The sequence below is a fragment of the Rutidosis leptorrhynchoides genome, chromosome 7 (assembly GCF_046630445.1).
Source record: "Rutidosis leptorrhynchoides isolate AG116_Rl617_1_P2 chromosome 7, CSIRO_AGI_Rlap_v1, whole genome shotgun sequence".
In the NCBI taxonomy this organism is placed as follows: Eukaryota; Viridiplantae; Streptophyta; class Magnoliopsida; order Asterales; family Asteraceae; genus Rutidosis; species Rutidosis leptorrhynchoides.
The window spans coordinates 314,352,532-314,375,065 of NC_092339.1; the positions used below are offsets into that span (position 1 = coordinate 314,352,532).

The following is a 22,534-nucleotide window of genomic DNA, read 5'->3' on the forward strand; positions in this document are numbered from 1 at the left end:
AAACTTCCACATCCCACCAATGTTAGAGGAGTTAGGTTTTTTCTAGGGCATGCCGGTTTTTACCGACGTTTCGTAAAAGACTTTTCTAAAATTGCCACTCCTATGAATAAACTCCTAGAAAAGGATGCTCCATTCATCTTTTCAGATGAATGCATTAAATCTTTTAATATTCTTAAAGAAAAACTCACTAATACGCCGATCATGATAACTCCAAATTGAAATCTACCATTTGAACTTATGTGCGATGCAAGTGATTTTGCAATGGGAGCCGTTTTAGGACAAAGGATTGAAAAACGATTTCAACCTATTTATTACGCTAGTAAGATGTTACAAGGAGCACAAACGAATTACACAACTACTGAAAAAGAACTCCTTGCTATTGTCTTTGCTTTTGACAAATTTTGTTCATATCTCGTTCTAGCAAAAACGGTGGTCTATACCGACCATCCTGCTCTTAGATACCTATTTTCAAAACAACATGTCAAACTACGATTAATCCGTTGGATCTTACTCTTACAAGAGTTCGATATTGAAATCCGAGACAAAAAGGGAGCAGAAAATCTCGCCGCTGATCATCTTTCTCGTCTTGAAAATCCCGAATTAGAAGTTCTAAATGAATCGGCTATACAAGACAACTTTCCTGATGAATATCTATTGAAAATCGATTATAGTGAAATTCCATGGTTTGCAGACTATGCAAACTATTTAGTATGTCGATTCCTTGAAAAAGGGTTGTCGTACCAAAAACGAAAGAAATTCTTTAGTGATATAAAACACTATTTTTGGGAAGATCCACATTTGTTTAAAAGTTGTCCCGATGGAATAATCCGCCGATGTGTATTCGTAGATGAAGCTAGTCAAATCTTAAACCATTGTCACACAGGACCAACAGGAGGGCATTATGGGCCTCAACTTACAGCAAGAAAAGTTTACGATGCTGGATTCTATTGGCCTACAATTTTCAAAGACGCGCACCTTCTTTGTAAATCCTGTGATGCTTGTCAAAGGGCCGGAAAAATAAGTCAATGTGATGAAATGTCACAAAATGTCATTCAAGTATGTGAAGTATTTGACGTTTGGGGTATTGACTTTATGGGTCCATTTCCAAAGTCTCATAATAATCTCTACATTCTCGTTGCCATTGATTATGCATCTAAATGAGCGGAAGCACAAGCTCTCCCAACTAACGATGCACGAGTTGTAGTCAACTTCTTAAAATGTCTTTTTGCTAGGTTCGGAACACCGAAAGCTTTAATAAGTGATCGGGGTACTCATTTTTGTAATAATCAACTTGAGAAAGTTCTCAAAAGATATGGAGTAACTCATAAAATCTCAACCGCTTATCATCCACAAACAAATGGACAAGTTGAAAATACCAACCGAGCTTTAAAACGTATTTTAGAGAAAATTGTAGGATCAAATCCGAAAGAATGTTCCATGAAATTGGAGGATGCACTCTGGGCTTTTCGAACAGCCTACAAAACTCCAATTGGAACCACACCTTTTAAACTCGTTTACGAAAAAGCATGTCACCTTGCAGTAGAAATTGAGCACAAAGCATTTTGGGCTTTGAAGACATGTAATCTTGATTTGCATGAAGCCGGACGTCTACGGTTAAGTCAATTAAACGAATTAGAAGAATTGAGACATGAAGCATATGAAAATTCGTTAATCTATAAGGAAAGAACAAAGAAATGGCATGATAAAAGAATCAGAAGTTCAAAAGAATTTAAAGAAGGAGATAGAGTTCTTCTTTTCAATTCAAGATTCAAGCTATTTCCTGGAAAATTGAAATCAAGATGGTCTGGACCATTCATAGTGAAAAGAGTTTTTCCATACGGAACAGTAGAGTTAATAAATTCAAATGGGATTGAATTTAAAGTTAATGGTCACAGAGTTAAACATTACATACATGGTCCGATGGAAGTTGACAATGAAGTTAATCATAATTTCAACACCACAGCTAACTAAGTGTGGGGAGAATCAAGTCTTTTTAAGGATAATATATATTTCTGTTAGAGTTAGATTTTCTGTTTTCGTGTAGTTCTCGAAAATGGAATCCGAATGGTCTTTCCCTAGCAGACCCTAAAGAACTAGTCTTCTCCCCCCATTCTGAATTTTTATTTCTTTTAGATTTTACGAGATGAATAATTCCTTTGATCTGAACCATGGTCTACTACTACACGCTTTGATTACTAAACGTAATAATAACATCTTTTCGAGTGAACTGGTATCATTCATAAGAGGCAAAATGGACAAAGTGAGGAAAGAACTCAGGAAAGATCATCATAAGACACATTTTGGTAAAGGAAAATCAAAATCCGCAACAAAAAGAAGAGCACGACACCTTGAAAGATGTCATAAATGCGGAAAATGGTCACACGAAGGTAAATGTTCGAACAATCAAACATATTCAAATACCGAATTTGTTACTCTATGCAGAGAAGGACCGTTCATATGTATAGAAGAAAAGTTATTGAAGAATCGAGGTTACGCTTATGTAGCTATGAAAAACCAAATCACACGACTCTCCTTTGAGTCGGCTAAAGCAGGTCTCTGAGAATTCTATCTCACAGGTAAGTATGTACAGTTTTTATTTTTGTTTTTATTTATTGCTTTTAACCTTTTGATAATAAACGCTGAATCGTTCGCTATAAAGTATTAAATTGATATTCAATAAAATTAGGTATGCGAAACCGAAATTATTGATATCATACAAAAATTTATTACATCACTGCGAAATTTACCGTTTATTCATAAGGTATAAATATCTTTAATCAATCAATCCAAAATATTTCAGAAATTCGTCAGGAGTAAAACTAGGTAAAATAGCCGAAATTACTTTACCCAAAAGAGGGGCGTATATTTTTTATAATATTTGATTGATTAAAGTAGGATAAAAGACCAAAAAGATTTTTCATTTTAATTTTTACCTTGTTTTTAAATTAATATTAAATTATTATTGTAAATTTTTAAAATCAATATATTTAAGTTTTTAAATACTTTAAAAATTAATATTTTCAATATAAGTTTGTAAAATTAATGTATAAAAATATTAATAATATTAATATGATTTTTTAATTTTATTCATTTTAAATTTAAGTTTGGTGTGAATTTAAAAACAAAAATTTACTTTATTTCATTAAATTAAAAATATGATTTCTAAAATTCGTCGTGAGTTGAAGACTAGGTCGTTGAATCGAAATTGCTTTACCCGAGGGCTGGACGAGAACTTCTATTATCATTATTTTTAATCTTATAGATCTAAAGTATGCCAAAAACATTTACAAAACCCAAAAATCTTTGCTTTTAAAACAACGCTTATAAGTGATAAATTTTAAAATTTTGTCGAGAGACGAACTAGGACAACGATCCAAAACGCCCTCATTCTAAAAGAAAATAAATTTTTTAAAATTAATTATTTGTTTTATAAGTAAATGGTATTATTTTAAAAAAAAAAGGGACCCCATGCGATCGCATAGGATTTAGCCTACACCTCCATGCGATCACATGAGGCACAAAAACTGGACAGAATCAAAACCCCATCGACCTGCTGTTCTGTTTCACTTCCACACACACATCCACGAACACATACACACAAACACCCCTAAAATCATCATTTTTCAACCAAAATTCACCAAATTTCGTCCTACAATCCGCTATAAACGTGCCTTTCTTCGGATTTGGGAGCAAAAAGGTAAAAATTTCACCCATAAACTCATAAATTTCCAACTTTTTGTGATAATTTTAATTAATTGCAATAATTTGATTTTGTTAATTTCTAGTGTAATTAGAGTTAAATTGTTTGTATATTATGCATGTATAACCTAGATTGATGCTATTTGTCATGATTTGAAGCCTTAAACTTCAAAATTTTTAGAAATCTAGGGTTTGTGTTCTTGAGCAATTTGGGGCTTTTTGATATAAACAGGTTATGGCCGATTTTTGTCATGAATTATTGCTAAATTAAGTAGTGTAACATGTTTAGGTAGCTAAATGATCCAAACATTGATCCTAAACATGATTTTTGAGAATTAAAGTAGACTTTTTAAGTCTAAAATTCATGAACTTGATTAACTTGATATAAATGCCATTTAAAGCTTGTTTAATTGCTAGTAATGATTATTTTGACATGTTATTTGAGATAAAAGCTTATGAACTTTGTAACCATTTTCATATATGCTTATTTGAAAAAGTGTAGAATTGATAAAAAAAAAAAAAATGAAAATGAGTATAAGTTTAATATGGATTAAACATGTTATTGTAATTGTTTTAATTTTTATTTTGCTAACACTAATGCATATTTGGATGCACAAATTTTGTATTTAATGTGTTTTGCATAGAAATACAGATACGGACGGTGCATCATCGTCTAGGCAACCTGATCCGGAACCACAGCTAGAGATGCAATATCACGAACCGGAGCAACAACAGGAACAACAACAACATTATGATCAACACGTACCATACTATGAACCAGAACCATAATTTTTTATTGCCTACGTAGTATTTCCCATTCATCATATAATAGAACACCCAACAATTCATGAAGAACAGTTGCATCCCAATTTAAGGATTGATAGAAGTTGGAGAGATTACCCGACGTACCAAAGTAACAAATTTAAGCTTTGGACCAAAAATGTAGAAGTACCAAGGGTAATAGATTGGGAGCCTTTAAAAAGGGTCCACCTAGCTAACCCAGTTAGGCAGCATCTAATCCAAAGGTATGGCAGCTCTTCTTTTGTAGATTGGGAACATTTATTTACCACTCGTAGGCCTGTATATAAAGAGTGGTGTGTTAAGGTAATGAGTACTATAGCTTTTAATAAGGATGTAGATAGGTTAGACGATAAGAGTTTTCTTAGATTTTTACTTGGCCGTAGGATGTACATGATGTCAATGCTGGACATGGCCAGGGCTTTACAGATTTACACTCCCGCTGAATTACTATCACCTGATTGTACAAATTTGATTTATCATGGTGAGCGGGTAGATAGAAATTTTGACGCTAACGCCATCTGGAGGCGTATGTCAAATTTTAATGTGTTTACGCGGGGAGGAAGAAACTCCTATTTAGATATTAATAAATCCGATCTTCGTATAATACATAGATTCTTAGCAAACTCGATTATACAAAGAGGTAACAACAAGGAGAAAATGACCTTACACGATTTATTTTACCTTAAGTGCATTCGAGACACTAGAAGCTTTGTTAATATCCCCTAATGTGTTGGTTTTTATCTGTCCAAAATGGTGGAAGGTATACAGGAAGGTGGAATAATAGGAGGAGGTATTTTTGTTACTCTTATTGGAGAGTATTTGGGTGTAGATAGGGATCAAGGGGGTCCGATGATGGTATATAGGGAACAGGACGAGACTTTAGATTTGCAAGTCTATCAAGGTGCAAAGGTATTGACTAGGAGACGCAATCAGGCAATATCATATCAGGGCAGTCATCCACAGGTAGAGAGGGGTTCGGATGAGAAAATGGAGGAAGCGGATGACATTAGGGATGTCATTAGGGATAGTGCTACTGACGTTTTCCAGCGTATAGATGAGGTAGAAATGACTAATGAGGATAGGCATCGTCGGTATGAGCAGTGGCAAACCGCGAATGAGTATGAGACTTCCAGGTGACGCCAACACGATAGCTGGCAAGTTCATCAGCACCAAATCATGAGCCAGCTATCATATCAGGTACCAAATAACTACATCCCGACTCGGCCTGCTTACTATCCACCGCATCAGCCCGACATGCGACCACCCTATGACCTGTACGACCCCAATCAAGCATACCAGAACACCTATCACCAACCATGGGACCCGAACGACGATATGAACTGGAACCCCTATCCAAATCAATAGTGTTCCATTGGTGATGTCTTCTCTTTTATTATTTTTATCTATTTATGCTAAACATTTAACATTTTGATACTTTAATGTAATGTTTAATATTTTTATTATTTTGTACTAATATTTCATTTTTGTAATTTGAAAGTGGGATATTAAGTCCCATTTCAAATTACCATGCTGGTTTATATTTGTATTGTATGTATTTTATCTCATGTACACAACATGGTAAAACAGCGCATTTTCAAAGACTGGCATTAAGTTCAGTAAAAGCTATTAATTTTGATGACAACACGAAAAATAAGTGTGATGTAACAACAGACGGAATGAACAAATGATGTGCACCATTTATCATTCAACACAAACAACAATATGTTTGAAAACTTTGGTAAAATTTAATCATTTTTCTACGCTAATCACCCTCAATAATTTAAATTGCTACTGATTTCTTGCAAATGAGTGCATTGCAAGATCTTAAGTGTGGGAAGGGGTTAAATTCTTTCGGGTTTTAAAATTTTAATTTAAACACTTGGTTACCATTAAAAATACTAGTAATGCAGTAGTTGTATTAGAATCTAGTGCTCTCTGATAATAAAGAACAACCCTAGTCTTATATACTGACTATCCAATTCTAGTAAAAATTTTAAAAAAATTTCAAATAAATGAATTCAATATCATGTTTATACATATTAATGAACGATAAAACTAGGTGTTAACACCGAAATTATTGTTACCTCGGAAAGGACATAAATTGAGAAACAACCCAAAATGTTTGAATTCATTTAAAATGGAATAGAGGAGAATAAAAAGGCAAAGAAAGGAAAATAAAAGCCAAGTGTGGGAAAAATTTACCAAGTTATTTAGAACATATATCACATATTTTTGTACAAATAATTGAAGATACATTTGTTTTGAACGGTATTAATCAGTTTTACCCAGTTTATTGTAATATAAATGAAATTTAAAAGGAAGTAAAGTCTTCCGAGAGAAAAAGACACGCGCTTCTTGATTTAGGTCCGGAAATTGTCGTCCAGACCAGTTGTAGAGTCTACGAAAAACCTTGAAAAGTTTTCTCGAAAATTAGCTGGAAATCCACGGACCTCAGCATCAAACAGGGTCGCCAAGTGGTCAGACTTATCCTAACCATGAGAGGATCTATCTCGTACAATGGGGGGCACCGTGCAAATTAGCTTATAAGACTAATGAATTAGATCCCCAGAAAGGATAAACTTCTTAAAGATCAAAAATCAGCTTTTAAGCCTGATATTACTCAATCCTTGAGATTGACCTTAAAGATTGAGAATTACAAACTCATGAAATTCAATGATATCTAAACTCGAGCTTGAACGAGAAAATATTTTAATCAATTTACAAACCGATTTGTTTTCTGAAAACCCATTTTTAACGCGTTCATTACTATTGAACGTAAAATTCTAGGAATTCACATGGAATTCATTAGGTCACCTGAACCAAATCGGGTGTCAACCGTAAGAACGGTGGTTGCATAGAAGGGTCGAAGACAGGACCTTGTGCCAGACCGAAAAACTATAGGGTGATCTTTACTATTACTCCTACAAAGGATAGTAATTGCATCCGACATGATATAGACCATAATCAAAAGCATGTCACGGGACATTGCCTCAACAGTTGCTTGTTCAACGCTTTCCTTTACAACCGGACGGTAGTTTACCGAAAGGTAATATACGGAGCAAGTATACTATATTTCATAGCATTATCCTTCAAGAAAGACAAGCTTTTAGTTACAATTGTTCTATTTACAAATGATATTCGTTTAAATAATAAAAGGTAAAGACAAAAGACAGATTCGACGATTTGAAGACGCAAACGACCAAAACGCTAAAGAGTACAAAGTACAATCCAAGTGGTTCAATTTATTGATAAGAAACGTCTAAAAGTTACAAGCGTACGATCCGCAAAACGCAAAGTACAAGATATTAAATCATGCGAAAGGACGTTCGAAAAACCGGAACCGGGACATGAACCAACTATCAACGCGCAACTCAACAGAGCTAAAATTACAAGTCAACGATGCACAAGAATATAATATAATATATAATTAATTATATAAAATTATATATATTATATTATATATATTAAATAATCGAGCAGCCCACGTTTTAATTGACAATGTGAGCTGGTACAGCTGACCATGCGATCGCATGGCCAGGTAGTGTAAATGTCATGCAGTCGCATGAGGCACTGTAGCAAGCCAAGTCCTATAAATTGCAACGTTTGGTCGACGAATTATATACACAATATATTATCTATCTCTCACTCTCTTAATATATATTTATATTTATATTTTAATTATAATTTTAATATTAAAGTTTAATAATAATAAGGTTATGGTAGCAAATGTTGTAAGTTTGTAAGTCGAAATTCTGTCCGTGTAACACTACGCGATTAATACTCATTGTAAGTTATGTTCAACCTTTTTAAATTAATGTCTCGTAGCTAAGTTATTATTATGCTTATTTAAATCGAAGTAATCGTGATGTTGGGCTAAATATTAAAGATTGGGTAATTGGGCTTTGTACCATAATTGGGGTTTGGACAAAAGACCGACACTTGTGAAAATTGGACTATGGGCTATTAATGGACTTTATATTTGTTTAACTGAATGATAGTTCGTTAATTTAATATAGAGATTTACAATTTGACGTATCTATAAATAACCATATACACTCGATCGGACACGATGGGAGGGATATTTATAAGTACTAATAATTGTTCATTTAACCGAACACGGGAATGGATTAATAGTCAATGGACTCATTAAAACAGGGGTGGATTACATACAAGGACACTTGGTGTAATTGATAATAAAGTATTAAAACCTTGGATTGCACACAGTCGATAACCTGGTGTAATCATAAACAAAGTATTAAGACCTTGTTACAGTTTAAGTCCCCAATTAGTTGGAATATTTGACTTCGGGTATAAGGATAATTTGACGAGGACACTCGCACTTTATATCTATGACTGATGGACTGTTATGGACAAAAACCGTATGGACATATTGAATAATCCAGGACAAAGGACAATTAACTCATGGTAATAAACTAAAATCAACACGTCGAACATCATGATTACGGAAGTTTAAATAAGTATAATTCCTTTATTTTATATCTTATCGCACTTTTAATTATCGTACTTTTTAATTATCGCAATTTTATTTACTGTCATTTTATTTATCGCACTTTTAATTATCGCAATTTTATTATCGTCATTTACTTTACGCTTTAAATTAAGTTATATTTATTTTTATTATTTTACATTAGGTTTTAATTGTGACTTAAGACATAAAATCGACAAACCGGTCATTAAACGGTAAAACCTCCTTTTTATAACAATAATAATATTACTTATATATATATTTTTATACAAATATAGTTTAAAATAAATATAGCGTTAAACTTGGCTAGCTCTATGCGGAACGAACCGGACTTACTAAAAACTACACTACTGTACGATTAGGTACACTGCTTATAGTGTTGTAGCAAGGTTTAGGTATATCCACTCTATAAATAAATAAATAACTTGTGTAAAATTGTATCGTATTTAACAGTATTTCGCAATAAAAATATAACTATTTCGTATACACCTCGCATAACATCAGTCTATCTTCGGATAGAGTTTAAGTAGCATAACTTGCTACTGTGGTTGACTCTTTTACCATGCATAGTGTAGGGATTGCCAGGTTAGAATAATATTGTATGCCTGATGTTGTGTGTAAATTATGTGTACACTGTGTGAATGGCACCAGTCGGGCCTAGGGAGACTGGGGACTCGAGACCGTGCCTAGGAGAGGTTAGAGTCCGTATGAGGTCAACCGTGCTTAGGGGAGGTTGGGTCTATAGGCTACTGATTGTGGAGTATAGTGTGAACGATGCATCCCCTGCATCTGGATAACTATACTGTGAATTGAGTAGTAGGGACTATCGGTAGACTCAGGCCCGATCAGCTGAGAGTCGTGTGCTCGTACAAGCCGTTGATCCTCGTATTGTCTTATTATATGCTAGTTGGTAATTAACATGTGTTGTTATTAGTATATACCTTGTGTGTGGCTTAAGCTATATCTGATAGATATATTCTATTCACTTAGCGGTGCGCTAATCCCCCACATTTTTCTCCTTGCAGGTTTAGATACTACTAGTCGGGATGGGTGCTGATGTAGAAGACATGTTTGACAACCATACTCTGATGTGGACTTTTGTTTAAATAATGTTTTGTAATAACGTAACACCGTTGTGTAAACTCAAACTTAATTACACGAATTAATGTAATGACGTGACTTATATTGTGTTTGTTAGTAAAGTCTTCCGCTGTGTTATAAAAAAAAATAGCCGATGTTACAATTGACTTGATTTAGTGGCACTTTTTAAGCTTTTTGTGGTACATTTTGTATGCCATTAAATGTAATTTTATTTGTATAAACTTGCTTCTTGCAAGTTGGTCATATCATTGCATATGTATACTTCTTTTATATGAAATAGAACCTCATGCCTTTAAAAAGAAGTTGCAAGGATAGACAAAATAAAAAGAAGAAATGATAGAAGAAAAAGACAAGCAACCATGGGGAACAATGTTTATAAAAAAGCACACACTTTGACATATATCTTAAAAATGGTACAATTGGGTAAAAAACTCTAACTTAATATGAAAATTAGTCTGTTCTAAGATACATAGAATCAGACACACCTTCTCGAACATACACAAATGGAAACAGAACTTAATACACAAAAAATTAAACAACCCCTAAGTATGCTTATTAGGTGCATGGGGTGTTAATTAAGCACATTAACATGAAAGTGAGTCAATTTGGTTCTCATTTCCCTAATAGCAGGTCAAACGGGTAAGAAAGTTCTGCAACAGTGTGTCGTTGACTACATATATGAAACAATACGATTCTAAGTCTTCTTCAGAGCAATAGCAAACTATGAATCAACAACACATACAATTCATACAAAACTGCTTTTCTACCTTCACTTTTATAATAAAAATGTGTACAATCTTTTTGATCAAGCACACTTTCTTAAGTGACAAATAGGTGTAAAGAAGATTACCGCTTTAGGAGAATGTACCCTGCCTAATTTATGTGTAGTAGTGCCTAATTTATGTGTAGTAGTGTAAGATGCTTCCTTATCCAAATCATACACTTTGTCAACTTTCCATCTGGGGATCTTTTTCTACAATCATACTCCGTACTTTATTATATGTTTAAATAGAAGAAAGTAACGAAACGGGAAAGCTGAAAATAGATATAATGGTCAAGCTTATGTTACAAAGAGCATACTCAGAAACCTATAAAACATGTAACATCAATAATAGTCAGAGTAAAATCATACCATGTGCCTTTCAAAATTGATCCTATCAAGTCTTGATCCTATCTTATATAATTAGTTTCAACTTTCAGATTAAATCTAGCAATCCTTAGGTAATCATTAGAAGTTGCTTATCATCCTATATCCTATATGTATAAAATGAACAAAGTAAAAGAAATCACACAGGTGCACACATGTTTAAGCAGACAAAAAGTACATTGCGAAAGAATATTATTGAACAAAATACACAATAGTGACTCTATCATAAGCTAAGATTCCCTTATTTCATTACATAACTACACTTTATGATGTCAATTCGGCCACTTTTCGAAAGGAATAATCAGCATTCGCAAGAACCTAAACCTCACAATTAGACGACTTGTAACGGGAGCACGGCCACGCCGTGAGTGGTGATGTGGCAACCGGCCACGCAGGGAGGAAGGAGGTAGCGGGGCGTGGCTGGGGGCGGCGGCGGTGACGTTGCGGTGGTGGCGTGGGTAGGCGACGGGGGTGGTAACGGGAGTGGGTGAAATTGATTGGGACACTTGGCAATTTTTTTAATTAATTTTCAATGTATCCGTTGCAATTTGGGCAAATTAAAAAAAAAAAAATTTAATCCAATATTATTTATCCTATATATACACACCCATTTTACTCATTCTATATACATTTCTTTCCTCCTTACTTTTCCTTTCTTATTTACAAATACTATAAAATTTCATAATGGATAAAACATTCAAAATGCTCGAATTTATTATTGATGACGATTCGGATGATGAAAAAATATATAATTTTATTAGTAGTTTGGCGGACGAAGATGTCGAGGGAGAAGCTTCAAGTTCACGAGTCCCTCGCCCCCGTACCTATATTCCAAGGGATCGTGAAGATGCGGCAGTGAGGTTATACAACGATTATTTTTCTGAAACTCCAAACTATACGGAAAAGAACTTTAGGCGACGTTATCGAATGAGTCGTGAATTATTTCTCCGTATCATCGAAGGTATATCTAACTTTAATAGTAGCGATATTCCCGATTATTTTATGTTTTTTAGGGAACGTCCCGATGCTACTGGTCGTCAAAGTTTGACGATACTACAAAAATGCACGGCGGCCATACGTCAAATGGCGTATGGAACTACACCTGATTTACATGACGAATACATAAAAATTGGTGAGAAAACAGCTGCTTTATGTTTAGATAATTTTTGTAAATGCGTGTTTCATTTGTTTGCTAGACAGTACTTGAGAAAACCAACAGCCGAAGATATTGCTCGGCTGTATAATTTTCATGCCCAAAAACATGGTTTACCGGGTATGCTTGGTAGTATTGATTGTATGCATTGGGAGTGGAAGAATTGTCCAATTGCGTGGCAAGGTCAATATACTAGAGGAGATAAAAAAGGCCCGTCCATTATGCTTGAAGCAGTCGCCTCGCAAGATTTGTGGATATGGCATGCATTCTTTGGTATGGCGGGTGCGAACAACGACATTAACGTTTTAAATTATTCACCATTGTTCAACACCATTAAAAATGGAACTGCTCCACCTTCACCATTCGATGTTAACGGCCATCACTACGAAAGAGCTTATTACCTAGGTGATGGTATATACCCCGATTGGGCAATGTTGGTCAAAGCTCCCCATTCTCCAACTGACGAACCGCGGAAAAAATTTAAAAGGTTTCAAGAAAGTGCGAGAAAAGATATTGAGCGTGCATTTGGAGTATTACAGGGTAGATTTCAAATGTTAAAAACTCCGGCGAGATTTTTGGACTTCAACAAAATAAGAAGACATATGTATGCGTGTATCGTATTACATAACATGATTCAAGAAAATAACGGGTTTGTTATTGGGAAGAAAGAAGAAAGAATGATACAACGGAACCCACCACGTCGGTTACTCAGGGATTTGAGGGATCGAGATGCAATGGTTAAGGAAATAAGAGATAGGCAAGTTCACAAACAGTTAGAGGCAGATTTAACCGAGCACGTTTGGAACTTATCACCTTACTTTCGTACCGCTAATATTATTGAGTAATTTGTTATGTATTTCTAGTTTCGTTTAAGATTTTTAAATTACGTAATTTTTAATTTCAGTATTTTTAATTAATGTTATTCGTGTTTACTTATTGAGTAATGTAATTTTATTTTTAAACATCACTTTTATTGAACACACCAACGGTTACATTTTTAAACAAGAACTAAATTAAACTGAAATACAACATAAGATCTTAAAACACAACACAAATTTTGATGAATTCAGTAGAGTTCATCAAAAAAACGACCATCTGTGTCGTACTCTGGAGCCACCGGTTCTTCTTTTTCTTCTTCGTTTGCTTCATCGATGTAACGCCAACCCAACGTTTCTTCATCTTCATTAACCACATACAGAGTAATGCGGTTACCACGATCTTCAATGGTATCTTTTATCCCGTACCATTGATCGTAGGTACGAAGATACCTTGCCTCCATCTCATCATCATAATCGTCTTCAAAAAACATCACACCCGTGTATTCACACGGTACATTTGCCTTCAGAAAGGCTAGCAGATCGTCTAAACCAACATCACGGATATCGATTCCTTCGAATGAAATTTTTTTGCCAAACTTGTAGACCTTGTAATGATTACGGAAATCACCCCCGTAATGAACATCGTATGCAACAATCATTGGGGGAATTGTTTTCATTTTGACTATTGAAAGTGGTTTGATTTTGAGTTGAGTAGTGAAGTGTGTGAAATGAGTTGGGTATGTGGGTGTATTTATTGGTGAAAAGTATCATTTAAAAAAAAAAAAAAAAACGTTCGGATTTTTATAGCCGTTTATTTTGAATTTTAAATTTTAAATTTAAAAATATTAATACTAAATTCAAAAAAGAAATAAATAAAACAGAAAAAATTAAAAATAAAATGCCACATCAGCTTTCCACTAACCCACACCACTAACCCACACCACAAACCCACACAACCACTACTTCACTCAAACCACTCACACGTCCTAGTCATCAAAAAGCAACCCACGCCCCCAACCCACGCCCCCTACCGTTACGAATGGTCTTACCATGTTTAAGACTATCAATTGAAGAGTAGAAACAATTTTGAATTGAGTAAACAGATTTAAATTTTGCTCAATACGATATGACTATATACATTTCTTATGTACCTATGGTTAGTATTCTATGTCAACAAATAAATATTGGCTCACAATTACTTGACGTTTGCCAATTCTAAAAAAAAAAAAAAATATCTACCACAAAATTGATTCAAAACTTCCCGTTCCAATTCTCTTAAAGAATGTCACACATAATTAGATTATTAATGGTCCTCAAACATATATATAAATATAAGAGTAAAACTAACACTCTCACCAGAAACGGGTTGTTTGTTACCACATTTCCTTTGCTTTTTTAAGCTAACATTATTGACATGTATATAATAGTATAATCTTGCTAATAAGTACAATGATAAAATTTCAGATAAAAAAAAAGTTATAAACAAAATCCATAGATGCACATATCATCACAAAACCAATAATCAGCAACAAAGAATAAGAATCAGTACCAAAACACCATAAGAAGAACAATGAAAAAATACAGTGACAAATCATATAATTATAGTAATCATTAATCAATCGGGAGATGATATTTTCAAATACAATTTTGATAGATCCACAACTTTTTGAACATATCTTCCTAAAATACCCTCAAATAAATTCTAACATGAAACTTGTATAACACATCATTTAAGGGCATTACAGTAAACTTAAATAGATTTATCACAAATGAATTTGGAAATATCAGTTCCCAATCAATAACACAAATACTTCCCTAATTAAATACTCCTTTTTCTTTTTTATTGCTTATTTGGAAAAGAAATAGAAACAGACCAGAAAGGAAGACTAAAATCAAGGATTACAATTATCAATTATGGCAACCACCTCCGGTTCAATCGGTGAACTGTGGGAGGTTCAGTACGCTCGTTACTTCAACTGTCCGTCACATTCATCTTCCGCCGTTAATCATCCGTCCCTCGTTCCTCCGGTGAATAAATTCAAAGGCACGTGGCTTTCATCCTTCACTTCACTCGCCGATCTCAAGTTGCTAACTTCAACCGATCATTCCGATACTTTTCGATCACTCATCCTTACTGTTAATCTTCTCGGCAACGTCATCGTATGTGATATAATCACTTAACTTTTATGTTAGATCACTAATTTCATGTCCGTTAATTGATTCAGTATTATTATCCTTCTATACGCGTAATTTGTGTTATCTGATTACAAGTTGAAGTAGTTATTAACTCCGTTGAGATATAAATCTGATTGTATACTATTATTTGCTGTTAGTTGATTTTATTTGAATTTTGAGCTATTTACTTGTTTGATACTGCCTTGTTTGTAGTGATAATATGTACTGAATTCGATATGATTGATATGTTTCTGTCGTCTGGCTATTAGGTTTTTAGGTTTCACTAGCTCGAAACTAAGTATAGTTTGCAAGTCATTAGTAACAGATAATTAGTTATAATTATACAATTACAGGATTCAAGTGTGTGATGTTGATACAAGTTAAGGTGAACTGGTTTCTATCATGTTCTATTGTTCATTCTGTAATGAGTTGATCAGCATCAAATATGAGCCTAAAGGCCAGTAGATTGGTAGTACTTTGCACTGTTGTTAAGTTGCTGCATGATACTCTGTGACTATTCGTGATAGTGTGCTATCTTAAACCATAGTCCTGTTATCTTAATATAGGAAATGTATATATTATGGAATCAGTAATTAGAGTTCTAGAATAGTTTAGTGCTTCTGATCAGAATATTGCTTGGACATGTAATCACAACTGCTGGAATATTCACATTAACACTCAAACAATAGAATCAAGGTTGCACTCAAATGCTTATAGCTTTATTATCCAACAAAAGGAAGTTCAAAGAGAATTCAATGTAATGAACAAGAATTGTAGAAACTGAATATAGCTTGCAATTCTACCCTACTTATACAGCTAATCAACAGAATTACTTAATGAATTCAACATGCGAAGTTTAATTAGCAGCCACAGAAGATGCGCAAGATTACTCTTTTATAATATAAGAAAGTTTTAGTTAATGGCAGCAAGTCGTATATCTGCAACATAAATATCAGTCCATATTATATATAATAACAGAGAGAGAGAGAGGGAGGGGGGGGAGAGGGAGAGAGAGAGAGAGAGAGAGAGAGAGAGAGAGAGAGAGAGAGAGAGAGAGAGAGAGAGAGAGAGAGAGAGAGAGAGAGAGAGAGAGAGAGAGAGAGAGAGAGAGAGAGAGAGAGAGAGAGAGAGAGAGAGAGAGAGAGAGAGAGAGAGAGAGAGAGAGAGAGAGAGAGAGAGAGAGAGAGAGAGAGAGAGAGAGAGAGAGAGAGAGAGAGAGAGAGAGAGAGAGAGAGAGAGAGAGAGAGAGAGAGCGCTATTGTAAAATAGGAATGCTAACACTGCATTATGGTAATGTTATCCGTGATGCAACCTGAAATCAGTTTAATATAAGTGTTCATTTGTCTTGGGCTTATGTTGGTATCAATTATCATTGTCCAATCTGTTTAGTATCGGATCTTATATCATACTACGGTATGAACCTAACAAGACTTTGGGTACTGATTCATTTCAGGAAGAACATTACATTTCAAATCTACATTTCACCTGGCCCCAGGTCTTATGTATGTCTGGATACCCTCCTGCTAGGGGCAGCAAAGTTGTATTTATGAGCTATAAAGATCATGTAGGCCAGGCAAGTCCTAGAACCTGCATGTTTTGTTTATATTTTCCTACTTATACCCGTTGTTCTTTTATCACGTGCTTCATGTCATGTCCAATCAGAACCAATTGTTGCACTTAGTTAGTGGGTCGTGACTTTTTATGGCCAACACATTGACCCTTGTCAAAGAAAAAAAGTTTCTTTCCATGTAATTTTAAAGATCAGATAGGCGAACATAGAAGTTAAATCGGTATCTTTTCGATATCTGTCTACAATAAATGAAATGGGACAAATAAAAATAACTATCGTTGTTGAGATCTTGAAATAGTTGTTTCTAATGTAACTGACTGCACAAGTCCACATTGTCTGATTACCAGGTAGATACAAGATGGCTTCCCTTAATTAAGTCAATGAAATCATACCAAATAGAGTTCAGGCACTTGGTTAACAACTGGAGAAGAGTTAATACCATATTTCTACAAACTTTGTGTTCACAGAATATAAGGACAGCTATATGGTCAACTAATACTGGAGTTTTGATTTAACAAAGCAGCACATATTTATTTAATTGGTATCTGAACTTTTGATAGGATAACGAGGTTTTGGTATTTAAACGTTGAATGATCCCATCCATCACTATTCTCTCCAATGATCATTCTCATACTATGAGTCTACAACCTAAGATCTCAGATAGGGCATTTCGTTGCTTGCAGATCCAAAAGTTTGGTGTGCGATTTCACTCAGTTGATGAGACTGAAAGCTTTGTTAATTTGATAAAGGTTTGAATCTTTCTCTATCTCCCCTCCCCTTTACGCGTTTGTGTGTCTAACGTTATCTTCTCATCTCCAGGCGATATTTGGAGATGAAAAGCTTGACGGGTCCATATCTGCTATCTCTCAATTGAAAACGTCACATCAATCTCAGATCATTCCTGGGTGATAATATCAACCTCAACTTATTATTTTAGTGATTTACTCTTGAACTCAAATCTACAGCAGTTTCCTTGGAAGCTAACTACCTTTCTTGTGAAAATCCTAGAAAAAGAAATTTGCAAGAACAACTAATTTTGGACATATATTGAATAAGTAACAGTAAATATGAACATAATTTGTAATAGCTCATCATTACGAAGATTGGTATGTCTTTGTATTATAACAAGAACGGTGGGATCGAGAAACTAAATATAAATGCTTGCAAATTTATGACTAGTTCTTCATCAGAAATTAAGCTTAAGTAACTGATATCTTCTTGCAGTTCAGCCCAGGACTTGGACCAATTGACATCTACCGCAAGTTGTTCTCAAGACGTGTATAGGTGGGAGAAAATATAGTAACATTTCTTCAAGTTTGAAATTTTATTGTAAAGACTAGATCGAATTTGTAGGCAGATTAGTTGAGTTTTGACTTGTTTTGTAGACCATTAATACTGGATTGGACTCCACAAACATCTCCTGCTGACACTTATATCCAACCAGTGCATCCAAGTGAGAACGATGATGTCAGCAAAAACTCAAATTCCCAGGAATCTACACTTAGTCAGGATTTTCAAAAGCTCTCAGCATTTCCTCCCAGTTTTACATCATTACTCATGGGCTGCTACCCTGTATCTGAACAAGGTCCGTTTCTTCTCTTGCTTTCTCTCTGATTCTCTCTAAATAGTTTTTATCCATTTACGCGGGACTTTTTAGGGAGTACTCGGATGTTGACCAAGTGTGACTTTGACCGGTCTTCCGAGTAATCCCTAGTTTTGGCCCGAGTTTTACTGAGTTTTGACCAAGTTTGACCGAGTTCTCGCTGAGTACTTCCCGAGTTGCAAAAACCAAGTTCTCGGCGAGTAATTCCGAGTTCTACAACACTGGATATTGGTTATAATTTTTGTTCAACCAACTTTTAAAACTTGGTTGAAAATGAAATGAGTCACACTGGTTTGCTGTAACCTTATGTATAATCAAATGCTTATGTTAGAAGAGAGTAATCTGTAGTCACTTTGATACATATATTGACATTAAATGTTTATTTTACTTTGATAGCAACACAAACAACGGTTACTGAGAAGGCTGATCTCAAAAACGAAATCCTGGTATTTTCAATCGCTTAATATCTTCACATTTGTTTACTTCATATATATGGTTTCTATAGTCTTGTAACTGCAAATGCAATGACAAACTTGATTTTATTTAACAGAAATATTTGAAAGATTCTTCCTTCCAAGGTATGTGCTGATCCCAACACTGTTCATGAGCCCATTATAGTTCTGCTAACTATTTGAATCAATATTGCATTATTGCTTAAGATCATAATTATACTCTTCCAGCTATACCATGAAACTTGCAATAATAAAAACTTACCTAAAATTATAAAAATGTTTAAATTATTGGAGCCTTTTGACCAAATTTAACGTTACCATCATTAATTACAAGTGAAAAATGTAATTGTGAATCAATATGAAACACTCTGGAATGATTGGCGTGAGTCTGATAAGACTACACAGTATATATCTTAACAAATATTGATATTTTTTTTTTCCTTCTAAACCATGTCTTGTTGAAAGGCTAAATTCTGACTTGTATGTGCTAACAGATATGCTGAGTAAGGTACAGAAGGTTGTAAGTGAATTTGAAGATGATCTTTTTCTGTAGCTATCTTGATGCTATATGGTCACCATAATGTCGGACGCATTGACAAGTAGTCAAGTACAGTTCATCGGTGATCCCTTCCAAATTAGTATTGTCATTAACTTCGTAGTACTAATATATTAGATAGATGAAAAGTAACGTAGGCAGGTCACATCTTTAACCATTAACCAAAAATGCTCGAAAAATAGAAAAATTCAACAAACTCCAAATGATCCAAAGTTGTGGAAGTCTAAACTTGAGTTTGTTACTATAGGATTGCATTATGGGCTAGTGCAGAAATAACAAAAATATACTTGATACTTGATGACATGTGGCTAGACTCTAACTAACTAATCATGCTGTTTGACTGTCTTTTATGTATCCATTAGGAATAGTAATTAGTATTAGTGCTTGTACATTATTACTTGGGAAATTTGAGCCTCGTCATGGGAAAATATCAGTAATGATTAATGTAATCTTGAACTTGACACGTGAAGTTGGGACGGTGGGTTTTGCTACTTAACAAATTTTATAGGATCTGATTTATTATTAGTCTTGTTATAAAGTTTGACCTAGGTATACCAAATAATCACTTTATCTAATGATCTAGCGGAGATTCATTTCACATTATCTAACAGTCTCCCCTGTAAATGTTAGGGTGCAACTTATGTGTGTAAATGTTAGGGTGCAACTTATGTGTCACATCGGATAGTAAAAGAAAACAATGCTTGACTATAAGCACATGAGTTACCCTCTATTACCAATTGATTTTTAGGTACTAAGGAATTCAGTGGACTTGTTCTTGAAAATTAAAGCCAAATTGTAATTTAAGTACTTGATTAGTGATTTTATGAACTTGTAATTGAGTACTTTATACATTGAGGTGGTTTATCTATTTATACCAGTAAGAGGGTAACTACTAATCCTACTTTTAGAAAGGAGCCATTTACTTTTGAGCATACATAGAGAATCTCTCCATTTTATTCCTTTTACTTTTGTAAAAGGAGGTGTAGAGTTTATATCCGTTACTTTGTGATATCCTAAGTTGGCTTGTGTTCTTCTATACTTGGAAATGATGAAGACGACTTTCTCCAGATCCAAAGATAATATTCCTCTTTTATCTACAACCTCTTCTTTATGGCTCTTGATGCTTCTGTTTTACGCTCGTGCTGCCTCTTCTTTATGGTTCCTACCGCCTCTTCTTTATGGTTCCTGCTACATCCAAATTTCGCTCAATCATTTCTTTGCACGGGATAGTGAGGAACGAGAATTCAGCTCCGACACCCGAGTGTCCCGAAAATATCTCCGATAACGAACTCATTGAATTGACCTCTTGATTTCGTAACCCTCCGCGATAAAATCACCATCATAATGCAACTGGTGCGCCCTGTTACATCATAACTTGCCACTGGTGTGATCAACTTTCCTGGCACATAGACATGCCCTTAAGTTTACCGCGATCAACTAAGTCGCCTGGTCTAATACCACTTGTTAGGAATTGTACTCGATCTTCGAACATTGAAGCTCTGATACCACTTCTTGAGAATTGTGGACCCAACAAGACAAGTGATTTACACCAATCACTAACTCACAAACGACAAACGTATTAGCTAAAGCATAAAAACGATAAAATAAAGATAAACGACGCAAGATTTATACGTGATTATATCCCAACTCCAAACAGTGAGAAGAGTTTCGTTCACGGGCACAAACCAGGGATTTCTTACTATAAATTTCGTGCACACAATTACAAGTTACGTAAGGTTGTATTTATAGTGCTAAACTAATTAGAATCCAAACTAGAATAGGACTCCTAATCGCACAAGAAATCTTGCGTCAGACCGAACCTTGTGACCCCGATCTTCTAATCATGGTTGCGAGCTACCTTGATCAGAACACCCGAATCCTCTATTTGCACTTCGTGACTACAAGTGTGTTCATTACTGTCACAAGTTTTTCCCCGATCCTTGCATTTGCATCTTGTTTAAACTTCTTCGCACTCCAACAAAAAGTATTGGTGGGCCACCCCAATCTGAGAGTCATGTTTGATCAACACTTGAAGTTTCCCATTTTGTCCTGGTACGGTGTAACGGTGGTACCCAATCTGCCCATTTTGCCACCTGTTGTCCAAAGAAAAATTAAATGCACAATGTCATAGTTCAAGAAAAAACAGTAATGATTTGAAGATAAATCGGGTCACCAGCCATTATCTTGGACCGCAAGAATACCTATTGCTTTTGATGCCACAAAGGATATAGAGTATATTCATGATCGCACAAAGGAGCGATTTGTACAGCGTGACATAAATCGGGTCACCAGCCAGTTAATTCAACTTTACTCACCAAAGTATGTAATGTCTTACTTTAAAGGATGGAAGGTGGCAAGTATGTTGCATTAAACGGGTTACAAATATTGTTACAAATTGAAATTTTGGTTAAAAGAAATTATCAGTTAATTTTGGTTATAGGCTGATATTAGTGTCAAAGATTTTCCTTTCATGACATGATGTGTAAGCCGGTTTTTAGCTCATATGGTGCAATGGAATTTGGAACAGTTTCCCTATTAGTACATACTACGTAATTAACTATACTGTCAGTTTTATTTTTTAATTAAGAACAACAAACTTTTACACTATTTAGAAATTAATAATTTTAATCATATTCATAAAACTTATCCTATCAAATGAGTGCCTTTTTCTTTTTAAGGAATATGAGAAATGAAAAAGAAAATATATATAAAAAAACATGTTTTGGTTATTAGGTATATGAGGATTAGCATGATATTTAGTTAACCTCGTGTTACAAATTATTTTATTAGTGGACATTTTGGTTGGACAGGACTTTTTGTGTTCATGTGGTTTCTTGATTCAAATTTAAAGTGTTCTCCACGTAATAAGTTCAAGTGTCCCACATTGGTTGTAATTGCTATTCATCTTGTGCCCCTTTTTCAGTTTGTATTACAGAAATAAAATAACTTTTGTGTTAGGTCCCTTCATTAGTT

At 34.5% G+C, this 22,534-nt stretch overlaps 2 protein-coding genes across 2 annotated transcripts; both read left to right on the plus strand.

The window, feature by feature from the left end:
• Window positions 1-11,918: 11,918 nt before the first annotated feature.
• LOC139860186 (protein ALP1-like) lies at window positions 11,919-13,232 on the plus strand. Its single transcript, XM_071848959.1, has one exon. The coding sequence runs from the start codon at window positions 11,919-11,921 to the stop codon at window positions 13,230-13,232; it is 1,314 nt and encodes a 437-aa protein (XP_071705060.1).
• A 1,866-nt stretch (window positions 13,233-15,098) lies between these two features.
• LOC139860187 (protein POOR HOMOLOGOUS SYNAPSIS 1-like) lies at window positions 15,099-19,906 on the plus strand (the record flags this gene model as incomplete). The annotated part of the gene is made up of 9 exons (XM_071848960.1): window positions 15,099-15,365; window positions 16,834-16,953; window positions 17,634-17,699; window positions 17,770-17,855; window positions 18,175-18,234; window positions 18,336-18,535; window positions 18,950-18,999; window positions 19,104-19,131; window positions 19,500-19,906. Coding segments are annotated over 9 exons (936 nt in total), but the record flags the coding sequence as incomplete, so codon positions are not given.
• Between the last annotated feature and the right edge of the window lie 2,628 nt (window positions 19,907-22,534).

Excerpts from the sequence above, each read along its gene's own strand:
- LOC139860186 (XM_071848959.1), top strand. The coding sequence starts at position 11,919 with ATGGATAAAACATTCAAAATGCTCGAATTTATTATTGATGACGATTCG.